Raw genomic sequence first — 22,837 nt, forward strand, 5'->3', positions numbered from 1 at the left:
CACTGTTATATGGAACATCTTATGGGGCCATAATGAACTGTATGGAGCATTATATGTGGCACAATAATAATAATAATAATAATCTTTATTTTTATATAGCGCTAACATATTTCACAGCGCTTTACAGTTTGCACACATTAACATTGCTGTCCCCGTTGGGGCTCACAATCTAAATTCCTTATCAGTATGTCTTTGGAATGTGGAAAGAAACTGGAGTACCCGGAGGAAACCCACGCAAACACGGGGAGAACATACAAACTCCTTGCAGATGTTGTCCTTGGTGGGGTTTGAACCCAGGACTCTAGCGCCGCAAGGCTGCAGTGCTTACCACTGAGCCACCGTGCTGCCCTACGCACATTGTTATATGGAGCATCTTATGGGGCCATAATGAACTGTATGGAGCATTACATGTGGCACATTGCTATATGGAGCATCTTATGGGGTCATAATGAACTGTATGGAGCATGACATGAGGCACATTGTTATATGGAGCATCTTATGGGGCCATAATGAACTGTATGGAGCATTATATGTAGCACATTGTTATATGGAGCATCTATGGGGCCATAATGAACTGTATGAAGCATTATATGTAGCACATTGTTATATGGAGCATCTATGGGGTCATAATGAGCTGTATGGAGCATTATATGTAGCACATTGTTATATGGAGCATCTATGGGGCCATAATGAACTGTATGGAGCATTATATGGGGCACATGGTTATATGGAGCATCTTATGGGGCCATAATGAACTGTATGGAACATTATATGTGGCACATTGTTATATGGAGCATCTTATGGCACCATAATGAAGTGTATGGAGCATTATATGTGGCACATTTTTATATGGGGCATCTTATGGGGCCATAAACAGCATTTGTGCAGCATTATATGGGGCATATTTTAATATGGAGCATCTTATGGGGCCCATCATAACTTTTATGGAGCATTACATGGGGCGTATTTTGTATGGAACATCTTATGGGGCCCATCATGAACTGTATGGAGCATTATATGGGGCTTCTGATTCAATATGGATATTCAAAAACACTTAACCTACTGATGTCTCAATTAATTTTACTTTTATTGGTATCTATTTTTATTTTTGACATTTACCGGTAGCTGCTGCATTTTCCACCCTAGGCTTATACTCGAGTCAATAAGTTTTCCCAGTTTTTTGTTGCAAAATTAGGGGGTCGGCTTAAACTCAGGTCAGCTTATACTCGAGTATATACGGTACATATAGACATAGCGTACCTGTGCATGCATTATATATTACACGACACCTGTTGTCTGTTGTGTCATATGTCCTTCATAACCACACTAAGTGTAATTACAGTATATATATTTACTGTATGTACACACATGCAGACATATACCGTATGTGTATATATATATATATATAGCCATGAAAAGTATCCATAGCTGTGAACCTTTCCAGATTTTTTCACATTACACTCACAAACTTACTGTGTTTTATTATTTCAATTCTGTGTGAGCAGAAGTATTTTTGAAGTGTAAGGAAATGATGCATTTTTTACAAATATTTTAAAAATAAATATAAATCTTTAACTTATAGCATACATTTATATTCAAACAAGGTAGCGCTCTCTCCCTTGCAACGCATCTCGCATTCCCTTGCGCTGGTTTCTGGGGTTCCTCACACTGAAGCACACAGTTTCTGATGCAGGTCTGGGTGCAGACCGAAAACATTCAACTTATGTGTGCACAATAAAATGGAACTTTTTTTCTCATCACTACCTTTTTGAGTGCAACATTTTTTTGATTATACATTTATATTCAACTCCCCTGAAATTTTCTAGAATTACTGCTGTAATTCTTTTGTCTCTATCAGCTTTACTCATCTAGAGACTGAAATTTTTGCCCATTCTTCTTTTGCAAACTAGCTCTATCTCAGGAGATTGGATGAGGAGTGTCTGTGAAAAGCAATTTTCATGTGGCGCCATATATTCTCATAGATTTAGGTCTGGACTGTGACTGGTCCATTTTTATATGTGAATATGATTTCATCTAAACCATCTTTTGTAGCTCTGGCAGTTTGTTTAGGGTCATTGTCCTGCTGAAAGGTGTTGTTCTCTCCTGTCTCAAGTCTTTTGCCTCTAACAGGGTTTTCTTCAGGAACACCATCCATCTTCCCATCAACTCTGACCAGGTTCCCTGTCCCTGCTGCAGAAAAACCATCCCCACAGCATGATGCCACTACCACCATGTTTGATAGTGAGGATGGTGTTTTCAGGGTGATATGCAGTGCTAGTTTTCCACCACACATAGTGATTTTAATTTAGCCCAGAATGTTCTATTTTGGTCTCTTCTGATCAGAGCATTTACTTCGACAAGTCAGCTGTGTCCCTTACATGGCTTTCTGCAAACTGAAAACAGGACTTCTTATGACTTGCTTTTTTCTTCTTACCACTCATCCATAAGATTTGTGGAGTATTAATTGCTGTCCAGAGGACGGATTCTCCCACTTGAGCAATGGATCTCTGCTGCTCATACAGAGTGACCATGCGCCTTTTGGCTGCTTCTGTATTTAGTGCTCTCCTTGCTTAAGATGTCAGTTTAAGTGGATGGCAATGCCCTGGTAGGTTTGCAGTTGCGCCTTGCACCTTCCATTTTTGGATGATGGATTGAACAGTGCTCTGTGTGATATTCAATACTTTTTTTATAACTTAACCCTGCTTAACTTTCCTTCACAACTTTATCCCTGACTTGTCTGGAGTCCGTTTTGGTTTTCTTGATGCTAATTGATGCCTAATTTTCTCAAACAAACCTCTGAGTCCTTCACAGAACAGAAATACAGTATTTTTCGCTTTATAAGATGCACCCCAAATTTTGAGGAAAAATATAGAATTTTTTTTTAATAAAATGTTGGTGAGTCTTATAATCCATGCGTCACCTGCGGTGAAGCAGGGACCCAGGGTTGCTGCTGGAGGAGGCAGGAGTGGGGTGATGCTGCAGGCCGCAGGCTGGGATGAAGGTGTCTGGCGCTGCTGCCCGGTGCTCTGCCGGTGTCCCTGGTGCTGCAGGTGCCCAGACGGCATCGGAGACCACCACAGCAGCATTGGGCAGCACTGGCCGCACATCCGCAGCACCGAAGACACCAGCATAGCACCAGGCAGCAGCGCCGGACACCTGTAGTGGCACCGCCAGACACCCCTGCAGCACTGCCGGGCATTGGAGACACCCGCAGAGCACTGGGTAGCAACACCAGACATCCGCAGCACCACCGGACACCCCTTCATACAACCCTGTGGCCTGCAGCAACGGTACCAGTAAGGTACATTCGCATTATAAGACGCACCCCCATCTTACCCTCAAATTTGAGTGAAAAAAGTGCGTTTTATAATCCAAAAATACGGTGGTTATATTAAGAATGAATTGTACACAGCTGAACTCAATTTACTAATTTTGTCACTTTTGTAGGCAATTGTTCATTGAGGATTTTATTTAACCCCTTGATGACCACCGATACGTCTTTTAACTGACCTGAGATATAAGAGCATAGCCTCCCCATACAGGTGATAATCCAGCAGCTGTCAGCTTGTACACTATAGCTGACAACTTGCTGCATCAGCCAGGATTAGTGTTTGCACCGTCCAAATCTGTTTAACCCCTTAGATGCTGCTGTCAATAGTGACTACATCATTATAAATGGTTAACAAAGTGTGGGGGCTTCTTCTTTATCCCAATTGGTGCCCTCAGATCATGATTGTGTGGTCCTGATGTTTGCCATGGCAATTCATGGTCAAACAGTGGCCTTAGAGTCTGACGGCTGTTGTAACCTGTTCAGAAGTTAGAGGCATTTAGTGGTAAAAATACACATTTTCATTTCTGTCATGCCACTTTGCATTAATTCCTGAAAAGCACCTGAAGGGTTAATAAACTACTTGACTGCAGTTTTCAATATGTCAACGGGTGCTGTTTTTAAAATGGTATAACTTTTGAGGGTTTCCCAATACATGGGACCCCTAAAGTCACTTCAAACATGGATAAGTCCCTAAAAAATAAATTTAGTAAATTTCTTGAAAAAAATGAAAAATTACTGCTACATGTTTAAACCTCCTAAAATGCTAACAAAATAAAATAACATTTTACAAATGGTGCTGATGTAAGTTAGACATGAGAGAAATTTTATTTATTAGTGTTTTTATGTGGTATGACTATCTGGATTAAAGGGATAATCATTCAAAGTTTGAAAATTGCTACTGTTTTAAACATTTTTCACAAATGTCTGATATTTTTTACAAATAAACACAAAACATATTGATCTAAATTTACCATTATCATCAAGTATAATGTGTTATGAAAAAACAGTCTCAAAATCACTGGCATTTGTTGTAGCGTTCCATAGTTATTACCACATAAAGTGACACTGGTCAGATTTTAAAAATTTGGCTCTGTTAGACTATGGTGGTGGTGGTGGTGGTGGTGGTGGTGGTGGTGGTGGTGGTGGTGGTGGTGGTGGTGGTGGTGGGGGGCTGAATACAAATGCACGTCACAATGCTCAAATTTATGAAAAATTTAAATAATTAGAAATTAGAAAGTTCACAGGGTATGAATACTGTATATTTTACACACACATGTGTATATATATATATATATATATATATATATATATATATATACACTGCTCAAAAAAATAAAGGGAACACTAAAATCCCACATCCTAGATATCACTGAAAAACCTAAAAATGATCAATGTAAATCACAGCTAATATCCCATGGAGGTCTGGAGTTGGAATGATGCTCAAAATCAAAGTGGAAAATCAAATGGCAGGCTGATCCAACTTCAGTGGAAGTGCCTCAACACAAGGAAATGATGCTCAGTAGTGTGTGTGGCCTTCATGTTCCCGTATGACCTCCCTACAATGCCTGGGCATGCTCCTGATGAGGCGGCGAATGGTCTCCTGAGGGATCTCCTCCCAGACCTGGACTAAAGCGGTGGATGGAGCGAGACATGATGTCCCAGATTTTTTCAATCAGATTCAGGTTTGGGGAATGGGCAGGCCAGTCCATAGCTTCAATGCCTTCATCTTGCAGGAACTGCTGACACACTCCAGCCACATGAGGTCTGGCATTGTCCTGCATTAGGAGGAACACAAGGCCAACTGCACCAGCATATGGTCTCACAAGGGGTCTGAGGATCTCATCCCGGTACCTAATGGCAGTCAGGCTACCTCTGGCGAGCACATGAAGGGCTATGCGACCCTCCAAAGAAATGCCACCCCACAACATTACTGACCTGCTGCCAAACCGGTCATGCTGAAGGATGTTGCAGGCAGCAAATCGCTCTCCACGGCATCTCCAGACTCTGTCACATCTGTCACATGTGCTCAGTGTGAACCTGCTTTCATTTGGGAAGAGCACAGGGTGCCAGTGGCAAATTTGCCAATCCTGGTGTTCTGTAACAAATGCCAAGCGTCCTGCACGGTATTAGGCTGTGAGCACAACCCCCATCTGTGGACTTTGGGCACTCAGACCATCCTCATGTAGTCGGTTTCTAACTGTTTGTGCAGACACATGCACATTTGTGGCCTGCTGGAGGTCATTTTACACGACTCTGGCAGTGCTCCTCCTGACAGACACAGCAAACCTTCTTGCCACAGCTCGCATTGATGTGCCATCCTGGATGAGCTGCACTACCTGAGCTACTTGTGTGGGTTGTAGAGTCCGTCTCATGCTACCACGAGTGTGAAAGCACAACCAACATTCAAAAGGGACCAAAACATCAGCCAGAAAGCATTGGTACTGGGATTTGGTCTGTGGTTCATACCTGCAGAACCACTCCTTTATTGAGTGTGTCTTGATAATTGCCAATAATTTCCATCTGTTGTCTATTCCATTTGCACAACAGCATGTGAAATTGATTGTCAATCAGTGTGTGAGTATACATGTACATACAAATATATACAAACAAATTTTTCACCTCACCGAGTGCCGCAAAATATGCGTGGTCAGTAGTGTTGAGCATTCCGATACTGCAAGTATCGAGTATCGGCTGATACTTGCTGTATAGGAATTCCGATACCGAGTTCCGATATTTTTGTGATATCAGAAATCGGTATCGGAGTGTGTGGTGCGTATGGTTCCAAGGGTCTGGAGGAGAGGAAACTCTCCTTCAGGTCCTGGGATCCATATTAATGTAAAAAATAAAGAATAAAAATAAAAAATATGGCTATACTCACCCCTCCGAAGAACCCTGGCTGTCACCGCTGCAAGCGTCCGCCTCCGTTGCTGAGAATTGCAGAGAGTGAAGGACCTTCGATGACGTCGCGGTCAGGTGAGCGGTCACGTGAGCGGTCAGGTGACCGGTCACCTGACCGCGACATCATCGAAGGTCCTTCACTCTCTGCAATTCTCAGGAACGGAGGCGGACGCTTGCAGCGGTGACAGCCAGGGTTCTTCGGAGGGGTGAGTATAGCCATATTTTTTATTTTTATTCTTTATTTTTTACATTAATATGGATCCCAGGGCCTGAAGGAGAGTTTCCTCTCCTTCAGACCCTGGGAACCATCGAGGATATATTCCGATATTTGTGTCCCATTGACTTGTATTGGTATCGGGTATCGGTATCGGCGAGATCCGATATTTTGCCGGTATCGGCCGATACCATCCGATACCGATACTTTCAAATATCGGAAGGTATCGCTCAACACTAGTGGTCAGTGAATATATGAATTTTGAACTGTATTTGTAGACTGTACTTGCAGAACAGGGGTACTTAATGTATAAAGTGGCCAAATTACTTCAATTCTACAACTTCAGTCTGTTAAGCAATAACGCAGATCAAAATTCACATATTCAGTGTTCAAATATACTTTAGCACACTTAGTTACATAGTTATTAAGGTTGAAGGAAGACTATATGTCCATCTAGTTCAACCCATAGCCTAACCTAACATGCCCTAACATGTTGATCCAGAGGAAGGCAAAAAAACCCCATGTGGCAAAGAGTAAGCTCCACATTGGGGAAAAAAATTCCTTCCCGACTCCACATACGGCAATCAGACTAGTTCCCTGGATCAACGCCCTATCAAGGAATCTAATGTATATAACCTGTAACATTATACTTTTCCAGAAAGGTGTCCAGTCCCCTCTTAAATTTAAGTAATGAATCACTCATTACAACATCATGCGGCAGAGAGTTCCATAGTCTCACTGCTCTTACAGTAAAGAATCCGCGTCTGTTATTATGCTTAAACCTTTTTTCCTCCAAACGCAGAGGATGCCCCCTTGTCCCTGTTTCAGGTCTATGATTAAAAAGATCATCAGAAAGGTCTTTGTACTGTCCCCTCATATATTTATACATTAAAATAAGATCACCCCTTAGTCTTCGTTTTTCCAAACCAAATAGCCCCAAGTGTAATAACCTATCTTGGTATTGCAGACCCCCCAGTCCTCTAATAACCTTGGTCGCTCTTCTCTGCACCCGCTCTAGTTCAGCTATGTCTTTCTTAAACACCGGAGACCAGAACTGTGCACAGTATTCTAAGTGTGGTCGAACTAGTGACTTGTATAGAGGTAAAATTATATTCTCCTCATGAGCATCTATGCCTCTTTTAATGCATCCCATTATTTTATTTGCCTTTGTAGCAGCTGCCTGACACTGGCCCCTGAATATGAGTTTGTCATCCACCCATACACCCAGGTCTTTTTCATTGACTGTTTTGCCCAGAGTTTTAGAATTAAGCACATAAGTATACATCTTATTACTTCTACCCAAGTGCATGACCTTACATTTATCCCCATTAAAGGTCATTTGCCATTTATCAGCCCAAGCTTCTAGTTTACATAAATCATCCTGTAATATAAAATTGTCCTCCTCTGTATTGATTACCCTGCAGAGTTTAGTGTCATCTGCAAATATTGAAATTCTACTCTGAATGCCCCCTACAAGGTCATTAATAAATATGTTAAAAAGAAGAGGGCCCAATACTGACCCCTGTGGTACCCCACTGCTAACCGCTACCCAGTCCGAGTGTGCTCCATTAATAACCACCCTTTGTTTCCTATCCCTGAGCCAGCTCTCAACCCACTTTTACATATTATCCCCTATCCCCATTATTCTCATTTTATGTATCAACCTTTTGTGTGGCACCGTATCAAAAGCTTTTGAAAAGTCCATATACACTACATCCACTGGGTTCCCTTGGTCCAATCCGGAACTTACCTCTTCATAGAAACTGATCAAATTAGTCTGACATGAACGGTCCCTAGTAAACCCGTGCTGATACTGGGTCATGAGGTTATTCCTCTTCAGATACTCCAGTATAGCGTCCCTTAGAATGCCCTCCAGGATTTTACCCACAGTAGAGGTTAAGCTTACTGGCCTATAATTTCCGGGTTCAGTTTTTGTTCCCTTTTTGAATATTGGCACCACATTTGCTATACGCCAGTCCTGTGGCACAGACCCTGTTATTATGGAGTCTTTAAAGATTAAAAATAATGGTCTATCAACTTAGGTTGCTAGTTCAGTTTGTAAGATATTGAAGAGTTAAAGCATCCTGCAAATGTTCACATTTGACTAATTTTGTTAGCAAGTGCTGGTCAGTTTTGTTTTTTTTTCTTCTAGCATGCATTTGAATGTACTGACTGCCTATAAATATTTGGCTGAGGGCTACTTCCCTCTATGAAAAACTGTTTTTCACTAATAGCTGGATCTATATCCTATTTTATTGTTTTTATTGCAGGATTTGGGCTGGAAGAACTTAGTTTAACCCCTTTCCAACATTAGGCGTAATAGTACGCCAATGTCAGACTCCCTCCTTTTGATGTGGGCTCCGGCACTGAGCCCACATCTTTTCCTGCATATGTCAGCTGTTTTGAACAGCTGACCTGTGCCTCTAACAGCCGCAGGTTGAATTGCGATCCACCAGTGGCATTTAACTAGTGAAATGCCTCTGTCAATCCCTGACAGTGGCATTTAATGCTCACTTCCGGCAAGTGTGCTGGAAATCCCACTCATCGGTGACCCTGGCAAGTGGTCGTGAGTCACCAAAGTGTTGGCATGCCATCCAGAGGTCTCTAGCAGACCTCTATGGTTGTCACTGTCGGATTGCTATGTGAGCAATTCTACTACATACAGGCAATCTGATCATCGCCTGTATGTAGCAGAGCCAATCGGATTATGGCAGCTTGCCAAAGTAAAAAAAAAATGTTTTTAAAGAAATAAAAAAAATAAGAGTTCAAATCAGCCCCCTTTCACCCCATTCAAAATAAAACAATAAAAAGAAGAAATAAAACAATAAAGAAAATAAACATACACATATTTGGTATTGCCGCTTTCAGAATCGAATGATCTATCAATATAAAAAAATTAACCCGATTGTTAAACGGCATAATGAGAAAAATAGTCAAAACGCCAGAATTACTTTTTTTGGTGGCTGCAACATTGCATTAAAATGTAACGGGTGATAAAAAGATCGTATCTGCACCAAAATAGTATCATTAAAAATGTCAACTTGGCATGCAAAAAATAAGTCCTCACCCAACCCGAGATCATGAAAAATGGAGACGTTATAGGTATCGGAAAATGGCGCAATTTTGTTTTTTTTAATTTTGAGATTTTTTTTCACCACTTAAATAAAAAAGAACCTAGACATATTTGGTGTCTATGAACTTGTAATCACCTGGAAACTCATAATGTTAGGCCAGTTTTAGCATTTAGGGAATATGGTAAAAAATAAACCCAAAAAACAACTGTGGGATTGCACTTTTTTCGCAATTTCACAGCACTTGGAATTTGTTTCCCATTTTTGAGTACATGACATGGTAAAACCAATGATGTTGTTCAAAATTACAACTCGTTCCACAAAAAGCAAGCCCTCACATGGCCATTTTGACCAAAAAGTAAAAAAATACCTCTGGTTATTTATGGGTTTAATTTGATAGTGTAGGTTTCCATCTACAAAGTATGCCTTGTCATGATAGATGGGCACAGAATAACTGATAAATTAGTGTGCAAAGTACCTTCATTCTACAAATCTTGTCTATAAAGATGAGCAAATCTTTCATTTACCAAATTTTTCTTTGCAACTCAGGTTGTGGAAAATAAATTTGCCACAGATCAAAAGGACTCTAAAGCCTCTAATAGTCATAAAAATTGTGTATGACACCATCTGCTTTTGCTGTGCTGTCATACACTGTATGTACAGTTTCTTCAGTATTTTATGGAATTCTCCCTATTTTACGGTTAAGGTGTCAGCTGTGATGTCCTCTCACTATCCAGATTAACCACAATATGGCTGCTGCATTTCCTTCTTTCCTTTTTTTACAGGCTATGATAGTAGCTCCCACCAGAGTTCATGTGATGCTTCTCTGGCTAATGCAATCTTCTTCAATGTGTACAATGGTAGTGACCAAGTTTAGGCAATTCAATCAAAGCAAACTGAAAACTGTTGGCATTTGCTGCATTCAGCGAATTATGAAAAATTAGAAACAAATTTGATTTGATCAAATCAATTTGCTCATCTCTAATAGCTCTATTTAGAAGTAATGCGGTTCAAAATCCACACATGTAATGTTGATATTAATCTTATAGCACTCAGTGTGCTGCTTTACTTCTTTGTTTGTATATTATTGCAATCATAGCAGCTTGCACCAGTTCAAACGCGTGACTCATTTTACATATATATAAGCAACTACTCATTCTAATAAAATTGTGAATATGAACTTCATATATATGTCATATGTTCCCACAGTGTCATTCGAAAACCTGTTGGAAAGCTTTACTTTGCTGGTACAGAGACGGCTACAGTGTGGAGTGGATACATGGAAGGTGCTATAGAAGCTGGAGAAAGGGCAGCCAGAGAGGTGAAGTAAAATTACATGTTTGCATGTAAATAGTGAAAGGGATATTGTGCAGCAGCTCCTGTGTTGTGCAAATTAAAGAGAACCTCAGAGGTTTGTCATTAATGTCAAAATCCCCAAGAATTCATTTAACTATCTTTATCAATGTATGATATTGAAATTTATATCTCGTCAAAAACATATTTTCTGTAAGCTTTTTACACTTCTACTTTGTGCTATCTTGTCGAAATTGCTAAAAGGCAAAAATAACTTTCTTGTAAATTGGAAAGTACAGAATTGTTATTTGAAATTCAAAACTTCCAATAAAACCTCAACAAAACAATAACTGGTAATAAACAAATATACCTCATTCCTTAAATCTGCACTCCAGCAAAAAAATATTTCTTTTGCATATCCAGTATATTGCATCATAAATTAAAAATCTGGCCCATAATCTCTTCTTTAGACACTAAATAATAATAATAATAATAATAATAATAATAATAATAACACTGAGCAAAAGAGTAACAATGTTTTGAAATTTTGAATTTTAGGCTCCATATCTCATTATTATTATTATTTATTATTATAGCGCCATTTATTCCATGGCGCTTTACATGTGAGGAGGGGTATGCATAATAAAACAAGTACAATAATCTTTAACAATACAAGTCACAACTGGTACAGGAGGAGAGAGGACCCTGCCCGCGAGGGCTCACAATCTACAAGGGATGGGTGAGGATACAGTAGGTGAGGGTAAAGCTGGCTGTGCAGCGGTTTGGTCAATCGGTGGTTACTGCAGGTTGTAGGCTTGTCGGAAGAGGTGGGTCTTCAGGTTCTTTTTGAAGGTTTCGATGGTAGGCGAGAGTCTGATATGTTGTGGTAGAGCATTCCAGAGTAGGGGGGATGCACGAGAGAAATCTTGTATGCGATTGTGGGAAGAGGAGATAATAGGGGAGTAGAGAAGGAGATCTTGTGAGGATCGGAGGTTGCGTGCAGGAAAGTACCGGGAGACGAGGTCGCAGATGTATGGAGGAGACAGGTTGTGGATGGCTTTGTATGTCATGGTTAGGTTTTTGTACTGGAGTCTCTGGGTGATGGGGAGCCAGTGCAGGGATTGACAGAGGGGAGAGGCCGGGGAATAGCGGGGGGACAGGTGGATTAGTCGGGCAGCAGAGTTTAGAATAGATTGGAGGGGTGCAAGAGTGTTAGAGGGGAGGCCACAGAGCAGGAGGTTACAGTAGTCAAGGCGGGAGATGATGAGGGCATGGACTAGGGTCTTTGCAGATTCTTGGTTTAGGAATGTGCGGATCCGTGAAATATTTTTGAGTTGGAGGCGGCAGGAAGTGGAAAGGGTTTGGATATGTGGTTTAAAGGAGAGATCAGTGTCAAGGATTACCCCAAGACAGCGGGCTTGTGGGACTGGGGAGAGTGGGCAGCCGTTTACTGTAATGGATAGGTTCGTTGGGGAGGTCGCGTGAGATGGGGGAAAGATGATGAATTCTGTTTTGTCCATGTTAAGTTTTAGAAATCTAGTGGAGAAGAAGGATGAAATAGCAGACAGACATTGAGGGATTCTGGTTAGTAGGGAGGTGATATCTGGTCCAGAGATGTAGATCTGTGTGTCGTCAGCATAGAGATGATACTGAAAGCCGTGAGATTCTATGAGCTGTCCCAGGCCAAAGGTGTAGATGGAGAAGAGCAGGGGTCCTAGAACTGAACCTTGCGGGACTCCGACAGATAGGGGGCGAGGTGAGGAGGTGGTGTGTGAGTGGGAGACGCTGAATGTACGGTCAGTTAGGTATGATGAGATCCAGGATAGGGCCAATTCTGTGATTCCAAGGGATGAGAGGGTCTGCAGCAGCAGGGAATGGTCCACTGTGTCAAAGGCAGAGGACAGGTCCAGGAGGAGGAGGACAGAGTAGTGTCGCTTGCTCTTGGCGGTTAATAGGTCATTGGTGACCTTAGTTAGGGCAGTTTTAGTGGAGTGGTGTGACCGGAAGCCTGATTGAAAGCGGTCGAAGAAGGAGCAGGAAGATAGATGGGAGGACAGTTCAAGATGGACATGTTGTTCCAGTAGTTTTGAGGCAAAGGGGAGAAGTGATATAGGGCGATAGCTAGATGCAGAGGATGGGTCAAGAGAGGGCTTTTTGAGGATAGGTGTGATTGAGTCATGTTTAAAGCTTGAGGGGAAAATGCCAGTTGTTAGTGATAGGTTAAAGAGATGGGTTAGGGTTGGGATGAAGACTGTGGTGAGGTTTGGGATCTCATCATCCACTACTGCTTTGAACGTGAGACCACCATCATTTTATAGACAATGACCGTGGCTATCTCATACATAAATTTGACTTGCAACTATTTAGCATGTGATCAGTTATGCAGATTCTTGTCATGTCACTGCATTGATACTGTTACTATAAATTATAATCTGTTCTCACATTCCCTAATAGCTTAGTGTGTTATTAGGTTGATTCCCAATCGAAAGGTCATTGGTTTGAATTGAGGAGCAGCTATGAAGAAAATTTTCCAAGAAAAGAGAAACAATATCATCCAGGTCATCGACAGACGTCCCTCAGCCAAGAAAATTGCCAAGCTGCATCATGTGAGTGCCTTGACAGTTGAAAGAATTTGAAATGAAGTCCGTCCTTCCACTCAAAAATTAAGGGGTGGACATCCAGGAAAAATATCTGAGTCAACAATTCATCTCATCACAAGGTCTGTCAGTTCTGGCGCAACAATCACGGCAGTGGAAATGGCTCGTATTCTTCGTAATGGTGAGATTATGGACATCTCTGCATGCACCGTGTCACGTACATTACAAAAGTCTGGAATGGTGACCTGAAAAAAGCCTTGACCGATAAGGATCTTCAGGAGGCCCAGATGTACAGATGCTGCCAGTTTGCAAAAAAGTACAAAATGTGGACAGTAGAAGATTTAAAACTGATGATTTGGAGAGATGAAAGAAAAGTCAATAAACTATGCTATGATGGGTGCAAATGGGTCTGGAAAAACAAGACAAAAATGGACTAGCAGATCAAGTAATTGAAAGAACCGTCAAGTTTGGTGGAGGAAGCCTAATGATATGGGGTTGTTTCACAGCCAAAGATATTGAATACTCGACTATGATCGATGGTGGTCTCAGTGCTGAGCTACAACCCCTGGCAAAAATTATTCAATCACTGGCCTTGGAGGATGTTCATTCAGTTGTTTAATTTTGTGGAAAAAAGCAGATCACAGACATGACACAAAACTAAAGTAATTTCAAATGGCAACTTTCTAGCTTTAAGAAACACTAAAAGAAATCAAGAACAAAAAATGTGGTAGTCAGTAATGGTTACTTTTTGTAACCAAGCATAGGAAAAAAATTATGGAATCACTCAATTCTGAGGAAAAAATTATGGAATCATGAAAAACAAACAAACAAAAAAACACTCTAAAACATCACTAGTATTTTTTGCACCACCTCTGGCTTTTATAACAGCTTGCAGTCTCTGAGGCATGGAGTTAAAGAGTGTCAAATAGTACTCTTCATCAATCTGGCTCCAACTTTCTCTGATTGCTGTTGCCAGATCAGCTTTGCAGGTTGGATCCTTGTTATGGACCATTTTCTTCAACTTCCACCAAAGATTTTCAATTGGATTGAGATCCGGACTATTTGCAGGCCAAGACATTGACCTTATCTGTCTTATTTCAAGGAATGTTTTCACAATTTTTGCTCTGTGGCAGAATGCATTACATTGGGGAACACAATTTTTTAGGAGATAAGTCAGACAACTGTTCTTAACTAATTTTTGGATGCTGAATCCAGAAATGATCTCAGTTTTTCTCTATCACGTCAAGTTTTTGAACTACAGGATTTTTGTCTTCTCAAAAATATGTAAACTACTGTACCTAAAAAGTGTTTTTTTAAATAGTACAAATAGGCATTTACGACGAGAGGAAGAAGGAGCAGACATGATCTGAAACAAAGGAAATATGTACATATGTAAATAAAACACTGAGATGGAAAGTTACAAGCTTTGAAAACTAACAAAGAAAAAAATCATAAAAGATATATAAATTACAACTAAGCGCCCAATGTAAAGAGAAAAGCTATCACAAATCCTATTTATTCCTACTATGATAAATTTTTTGTGTAAAGATATTGATAATTATGATGTATTGGGAGCTGCACACACCTCTCACCACACTGTCTCAGTTGTGACTACTCTTACAAGTTGCCACGTAGCTCTATATGAGTCGAATTGTAATCAGATAACAAATCTTATTACAGATATCAGTGCAATTGTGCTTCTCTGGCAGGTAAGTTGTGGAGGAAAAACTTGACGTGCTAGAAAAAAACTGACTACATTTTTGGAATCAGCATGCCAATTTTAGTATAAATCAGCTCAAAAACCTAACTCAACAGAAATTTTTTTTCAAATTGTTCCCCAGTGTTATCATCTTGAAAAATGATTTCATCATCCCCAAGCATCCTTTCAATTGATGGGATAAGAAAAGTGTCCAAATTATCAACATAAACTTGTGCATTTAATCAAGATGTAATGACAGCCATCTCCCCAGTGCCTTTACCTGACATGCAGCCCCATATCATCAATGACTGTGGAATTTTGCATATTCTCTTCAGGTAGTCATCTTTATAAATCTCATTGAAACAGCACCAAACAATTGTTAAAGCATCATCACCTTGCCCAATGCAGATTCGTGATTCATCACTGAATATGACTTTCATCCAGTCATCCACAAGGTCCACCATTGTAACCTTGTTTTTTCTGTTTAGGTGTTAATGATGGCTTTCATTTAGCTTTTCTGTATGTAAATCCCATTTCCTTTAGGCGGTTTCTTACAGTTCGGTCACAGACGTTGACTCCAGTTTCCACCCATTCGTTCCTCATTTGTTTTGTTGTGCATTCCTTGGTCTACCAGCATGTTTGCCTTTAACAACCTTCCCATGTTGTTTGCATTTGGTCCAGATTTTAGACACAGCTGACTGTGAACAATCAACATCTTTTGCAACATTTTGTGAGGATTTACCCTCTTTTATGAGTTTGATAATCCTCTCCTTTGTTTCAAATGACATCTGTCGTGTTGGAGCCATGAGTCATGTCAGTCCACTTGGTGCAACAGCTCTCCAAGGTGTGATCACTCCTTTTTAGATGCAGACTAATGAGCAGATCTAATTTGATGCATGTGTTATTTTTGGGTATGAACATTTACAGGGTGATTACATAATTTTTTCCTCAGAATTGAGTGATTCCATAATTTTTCCCTTATGCTTGGTTAAAAAAGTAACCATTGCTGACTACCACATTTTTGTTCTTGATTTCTTTTAGTGTTTCTTAAAGCCAGAAAGTTGCCGTTTAAAATGACTTTAGTTATGTGCCATGCCTGAAATCTGCTTTTTTTCTACAAAATTGTACTGAATGAACATCATCCAAGGCCAGTGATTCCATAATTTTTGCCAGGGGTTGTATATGTGAGTATCCTACAAGAATAGTTACTTCAAACTTGAGTATTATGGGTATGAAAAAGACGACATAGTATAACGACCTGAAGCATACATCAAATTTGGCAAAGAAATGGTTCAATGACAATGAAGTAGAGGTGCTGGATTGGCCCTCATAGTCAACAGACCTCATCCCAATTGAACACTTATGGGCAGAGGTGAAGAAAAAGCTGAGTCGGCCAGTATGCACCAGCTTTGGGAACGTGTAGATGAGACCTGGCATTGGATTTTTGCAGGGCTGCCATCAGTGAATTACTGCCCTTACTGTTGTATAGTGCCTGGTGAGCGGAAGTAAAGAAGGGGTAGTCGGGATTTAGTCTGGTTCCCCCTCTCATGCTTCTGTTCACATGGCCCCAGGGTATAATAGAACATTTTGTGCCAGCTCACCACCTCCGGCGGTGCACAGAGACTTCCTAGAGCTACACGGAAGAACTGTACAGCTCCGAGGGAGTCATTCTACCTCTTCTGTGATGCGCTAGTGATGGTGCATATGCGATGACGTCATTGTGTGTGTGTGCCACTCGCCAGGAGGATATCTGAAGTGGAGCTGCAGCGTATCGTATGAGAGATGAGTATTATTTTTTTCTTTTTTAATAAAATGAATTAAATTGGTGTGTGGGGAGCAAATGTTTATAAACAGGGTGGGGTGGGAGAGAGAGAGAGGACATGACATAATGAATTGGGGCAGAGGGGGGTATGCAAATATAATATATCGGGAGAGCGTGAAGTACAGAGTGTGGCGCATTGAGGGTGCAGGAGTGTGACTGGTAATGAATTGGGAGAATCTTTTGGCCAAAACAAAAAATGCTGGCTATGGTGATTGGTGAGGTAGTGGTGCAGAAGTGGAGTTTTTCTAAGAGTGGGTGGTGGGACTGTGGAAGGTTCTATGGGTGGAGGCAAAGCTGGGGTGAAGCTTGGGCGGAGTCTCAAGGGGCCCCAAAACTTTTGCCAGTAGGGTGCCATGAAATTCCTGGTGGCAGCTCGGGATTTCTGCATGCTTGAATCTGATTGAGAGCATTCCCAGAGGTATTCAGGCAGTGCTGAAAGCTAAAGGTGGTCTAGATTTACAAAATTTCAATAAAATAATAAAAATTAAAATGTATACTGTGACATGACAAGATGCTAAATAGTTACAAGTTAACTTAATATATGAGGTAGTCAAGATAATTGTCTATAAAATGATGGTAGTCTCACATTCAAAGCTGTAGTGGAAGGTGAGAAGTGGAGTGAAAAAATTCAAAGTTTAAAACATTGTTACCATTTTTCTCGTCAGTGTACAAGAGAGCACTGATATTGTAGGTGAGACAGGTATATACATTACACAGGAGATTCTTATGAATACATTACATAGTATATACTGAGACTGCGAATACATCACATAGGATGCAATGAGACTCTGCTGTATACATCACATATGATACAGTCAGCTTCTGCTGTAAACTGTACATCACATAGGAAACAATGATACTCTGCTGTATACATCACATTGGATACACTGAAACTTTTATATACATCACATAGAATACACTGAGACACAGCTGTATACATTGTGTAGCATACACTGAGGCTCTGCTATGCACATCACAGGAAAATATTGAATCAATATGACAGGCAACCTTAACATAGCACATCAACTAAAATAGATATGCACAAAGCATAAGCACAAACATCTAAATTAATATTCTTTAATAATAGCATAAGCTGCTCTTTATAGGCTTTTTGGGGGGAGAAAGGGGTAGAGGAATGTGAGATGGGGTGGAATCGAGAGGGCTTCTTTTATGATATGATCTATTAAGGTATACAGGGCTTGCGAAAGTATTCACCCCTTTGGCCTTTTCCCTGTTTTGTTACATTACAAGTTGTGTTTAAATATTTTTTCAATCCGATTTGTGTATGATGAATCAGCACTAAATAGTCTATGTTGGTGAAGTGAAATGGGAAAAAATATAGGCAGAAATTAAATTTATGAGATTAAATATCTAAAAATTGTCATGTGTCACGGACCGCTCCTGGCACATTAATCCCGTCACACTGCGATCAAAGATGATCGCAGCATTCCGGCGGCACAGGGAAGAATTGCACAAGGAGGGGGCTCCCTGCGTGCTTCCCTGAGACCCTCGGAGCAACGCGATGTGATCGTGTTGCTCCGAGGGTCTCCTACCTCCTCCTCCCTGCAGGCCCAGATCCAAAATGGCCACGGGGGGCCTTATGGGTCCTGCAGGGAGGTGGCTTCCAAGTGCCTGCTCAGAGCAGGCGCCGGGAAGCCTCACTGCTGTACCTGTGTAATCGCTGATCTGACACAGTGCACAGCAAAGTGTCAGATCAGCGATCTGACCCTATATAGTCATGCCCCCTGGTACAAAGTAAAAGAAGTAAAAAAAAAAAAATATTTACATGTGTAAAAAAGATAAATAAATTCCTAAATAAAGAAAAAAAATATTGTTCCAATAAATACATTTCTTTATCTAAATAAAAAATATAATAAAAGTACACATATTTAGTTTCGCCGCATCCGTAACGACCCGACCTATAAAACTGTCCGCCTAGTTAACCTCTTCAGTGATCACCGTAAAAAAAAAACGAGGCAAAAAATGACTCTTTATTATCATACCGCCAAACAAAAAGCGGAATAACACGCGATCAAAAAGACAGATATAAATAACCATGGTACTGCTGAAAATGTCATCTTGTCCCACAAAAAACAAGCCTCCATACAGCATCATCAACGAAAAATAAAAAAGTTATAGTCCTCAGAATAAAGCGATGCAAAAATAATTATTTTTTCTATAAAATAGTTTTTATCGTATAAAAGTGCCAAAACATAAAAAAGATATAAATGAGGTATCGCTGTAATCGTACTGACCCGAAGAATAAAACTGCTTTATCCATTTTACCAAACGCGGAACGGTATAAACGCCCCCAAAAGAATTCATGAATAGCTGTTTTTTGGTCATACTGCCTCACAAAAATCGGAATAAAAAGCGATCAAAAAATGTCATGTGCCTGAAAATGTTACAATAAAAATGTCAGCTCGTCCCGCAAAAAACAAGACCTCACATGACTTTGTGGACCGGAATATGGAAAAATTATAGCTCTCAAAATGTGGCAACGCCAAAAAATATTTTTTGCAATAAAAAGCTTCTTTTAGTGTGTAACGGCTGCCAATCATAAAAATCCGCTAAAAAAACGGCTATAAAAGTAAATCAAACCCCCCTTCATCACCCCCTTAGTTAGGGAAAAATAATAGAATTTTAACAAATGTATTTATTTCCATTTTCCCATTAGGGTTATGGTTGGGGCTAAAGTTAGGGTTAGAGTTGGGGCAAAAGTTAGGGTTAGGGTTGGGGCTAAAGATAGGGTTGGGGTTAGGGTTAGGGTTGGGGTTAGGGTTAGGGTTGGGGCTAAAGTTAGGGTTAGGGTTGGGGCTAAAGTTAGGGTTAGGGTTGGGGCTAAAGTTAGGGTTAGGGTTGGGGCTAAAGTTAGGGTTTGGATTAAATTTACGGTTGGGATTAAGGGTTGGATTAGGGTTAAGGATGTGGTTAGAGTTATGGTTGGGATTAGGGTTAGGGGTGTGTTTGGGTTAGGATTTCAGTTAGAATTGGGGGGTTTACACTGTTTAGGCACATCAGGGGCTCTCCAAATGCGATATGTCATCTGATCTCAATACCAGTCAATCCTGCGTTGCAAAAGTAAAACAATGCTACTTCCCTTCCGAGCTCTCCTGTGTGCCCAAACAGGGGTTTACCCCAACATATGGGGTATCAGCGTACTCAGGACAAATTTGACAACACCTTTTGAGGTCCAATTTCTCCTGTTATCCTTAGGAAAATACAAAACTAGGGGCTAAATAATAATTTTTATTTTCATGGCTCTGTGTTATCAACTGTATTTAAACACTTGGGGGTGCAAAGTTCTCACAACACATCTAGATAAGTTCCTTGGCAGGGTCTAGTATCCAATATGTGGTCACTTGTGGAGGGTTTCTACTGTTTAGGTACATCAGGGGCTCTGCAAGTGCAACGTGATGCCTGCAGACCAATCCATCTAATTCTACATTCCAAACGGCGCGCCTTCCCTTCCGAGCTCTGCCATGCACCCAAACGGTGGTTCCCCCCACATATGGGGTATCAGCGTACTAAGGACAAATTGGACAACAACGTTTGGGGTCCAATTTCTCCTGTTACCCTTGGGAAAATACAAAACTGGGGGCTAAAAAATAATTGTTGTGGAAAAAAAACAATTTTTATTTTCACGGCTCTGCGTTATAAACTGTATTGAAACACTTGGAGGTTCAAAGTTTTCACAACACATCTAGATAAGTTCCTTAGGGGGTCTTCTTTCCAAAATGGTGTCACTTGTGGGGGGTTTCAATGCTGAGGCACATCAGGGGCTCTCCAAACGCGACATGGCGTTCAATCTCAATTCCAGTCAATTTTGCATTGAAAAGTCAAATGGCGCTCCTCCCTTCTGAGCTCTGCCATGCGCTCAAACAGTGGTTTACTACAACATACGGGGTATCAGCGTACTCAGGACTAATTGCACAATAACTTTTGTGGTCCAGTTTCTTCTGCTACCCTTGGGAAAATAAAAAAATGGGGGCGAAAAAATCATTTTTGTGAAAAAATATGATTTGTTATGTTTACGGCTCTACATTATAAACTTCTGTGATGCACGTGGTGGGTCAAAGTGCTCAACACACTTCTAGGTAAGTTCCTTAGGGGGTCTACTTTCCAAAATCGTGTCACTTGTTGGGAGTTTCAATGTTTAGGCACATCAGGGGCTCTCTAAACGCGACACGGCGTCCCACCTCCATTCCAGTCAATTTTGCATTGAAAAGTCAAATGGCGCTCCTTCCCTTCCGAGCTCTGCCATGCACCCAAACAGTGGTTTACCACCACATATGTGGTATCATCGTACTCAGGACAAATTGCACAGCAACATTTGTGGTCCAGTTTCTTCTGCTACCCTTGGGAAAATAACAAAAAGGGGGCGAAAAGAACATTTTTGTGAAAAAATATGATTTTTTATTTTTATGGCTCTACATTATAAACTTCTGTGAAGCACTTGGTGGGTCAAAGTGCTCACCACACATCTAGATAAGTTCCTTAAGGGGTCTACTTTCCAAAATGGTGCCACTTGTTGGTGGTTTCAATGTTTAGGCACATCAGGGGCTCTCCAAACGTGACATGGCGTCCCATCTCAATTCCAGTCAATTTTGCATTGAAAAGTCAAATGCTACTCCTTCCTTACGAGCTCTGCCATGAGCCCAAACAGTGGTTTACCCCAACATATGGAGTATCAGCATACTCAGGATAAATTGGACAACAACTTTTGGAGTCCAATTTCTCCTGTTACCCTTGGTAAAATAAAACAAATTGGAGCTGAATTAATTGTTTTGTGAAAAAAAGTAAAATGTTCATTTTTTTTAAACATTCCAAAAATTCCTGTGAAACATCTGAAGGGTTAATAAACTTCTTGAAAGTGGTTTTGAGCACCTTGAGGGGTGCAGTTTTTAGAATGATGTCACACTTGGGTATTTTCTATCATATTGACCCCTTAAAGTGACTTCAAATGTGATGTGGTCCCTAAACAAAATGGTGTTGTAAAAATTAGAAATTGCTGGTCAATTTTAACCCTTATAACTCCCTAACAAAAAAAAATTTGTTCCAAAATTGTGCTGTAAAGTAGACATGTGGGAAGTTTTAATTATTAAGTATTTTGTGTGACAAATCTCTGTGATTTAAGGGCATAAAAATTCAAAGTTGCAAAATTGCGAAATTTTCAAAATTTTTGCCAAATTTCCTTTTTTTCATAAATAAACGCTGGTAAAATCAAAGAAATGTTATCACTATCATGAAGTACAGTATGTCATGAAAAAATAATGTCAGAGTCATCAGGATCTGTTGAAGCGTTATAGAGTTATTACCTCATAAAGGGACAGTGGTCAGAATTGTAAAAATTGGCCTGGTCATTAACGTGCAAACCACCCTTGGGGTAAAGGGGTTAAAGCTTAGCAAGCTGGTAAACATGTTCCATGCATGGCCCATGTGCTGAAATTGGTTGTATAGCGTTTTTTAAAAACATACCCTGACATGCTAGAGATATTTGCCAAGGTACGGTGTGTCAGCACACATTTGCGAAAGTCATCTCAAGCTTTCGTGGGACTAGCTTTGCTGCAGCAGCACTTTAATTTGCCTTGTCACGACTGATTTGTGAGCTGCCCACACGCTATAATATGACCTTTAATAGTAATAATAATAGTAAATCATAATAATTTTATTTCTATATCCCCAACATATTCCGCAACACTCTACATTTTAGCGGGAATTTGTACAGACAATAAAAGACATTACAGAATAACAATAATCACATAAACAACAGATATCAAGAGGAATGAGGGCCCTGCTCGCAAGCTTGCAATGTATAAGGAAATAGGGAAGACACGAAAAGTGGATGGTAACAATTGCTTTCAGTGTTCTGACCAGCCATAATATAAGAAATCGGGTATTCATGTAATGCT

At 40.5% G+C, this 22,837-nt stretch overlaps 1 protein-coding gene across 1 annotated transcript in view; it reads left to right on the forward strand.

Annotated features, from left to right (window-relative positions):
* LOC138673068 (amine oxidase [flavin-containing] B-like) overlaps positions 1-22,837 on the forward strand; it is a 151,073-nt gene that overhangs the window by 117,738 nt on the left and 10,498 nt on the right. The window contains exon 13 of the mRNA XM_069761649.1: positions 10,724-10,835. Within this exon, the coding sequence (XP_069617750.1) occupies positions 10,724-10,835 (112 nt within the window). The remainder of the gene's footprint in view (positions 1-10,723; positions 10,836-22,837) is intronic.

The sequence above is a fragment of the Ranitomeya imitator genome, chromosome 3 (assembly GCF_032444005.1).
Source record: "Ranitomeya imitator isolate aRanImi1 chromosome 3, aRanImi1.pri, whole genome shotgun sequence".
In the NCBI taxonomy this organism is placed as follows: Eukaryota; Metazoa; Chordata; class Amphibia; order Anura; family Dendrobatidae; genus Ranitomeya; species Ranitomeya imitator.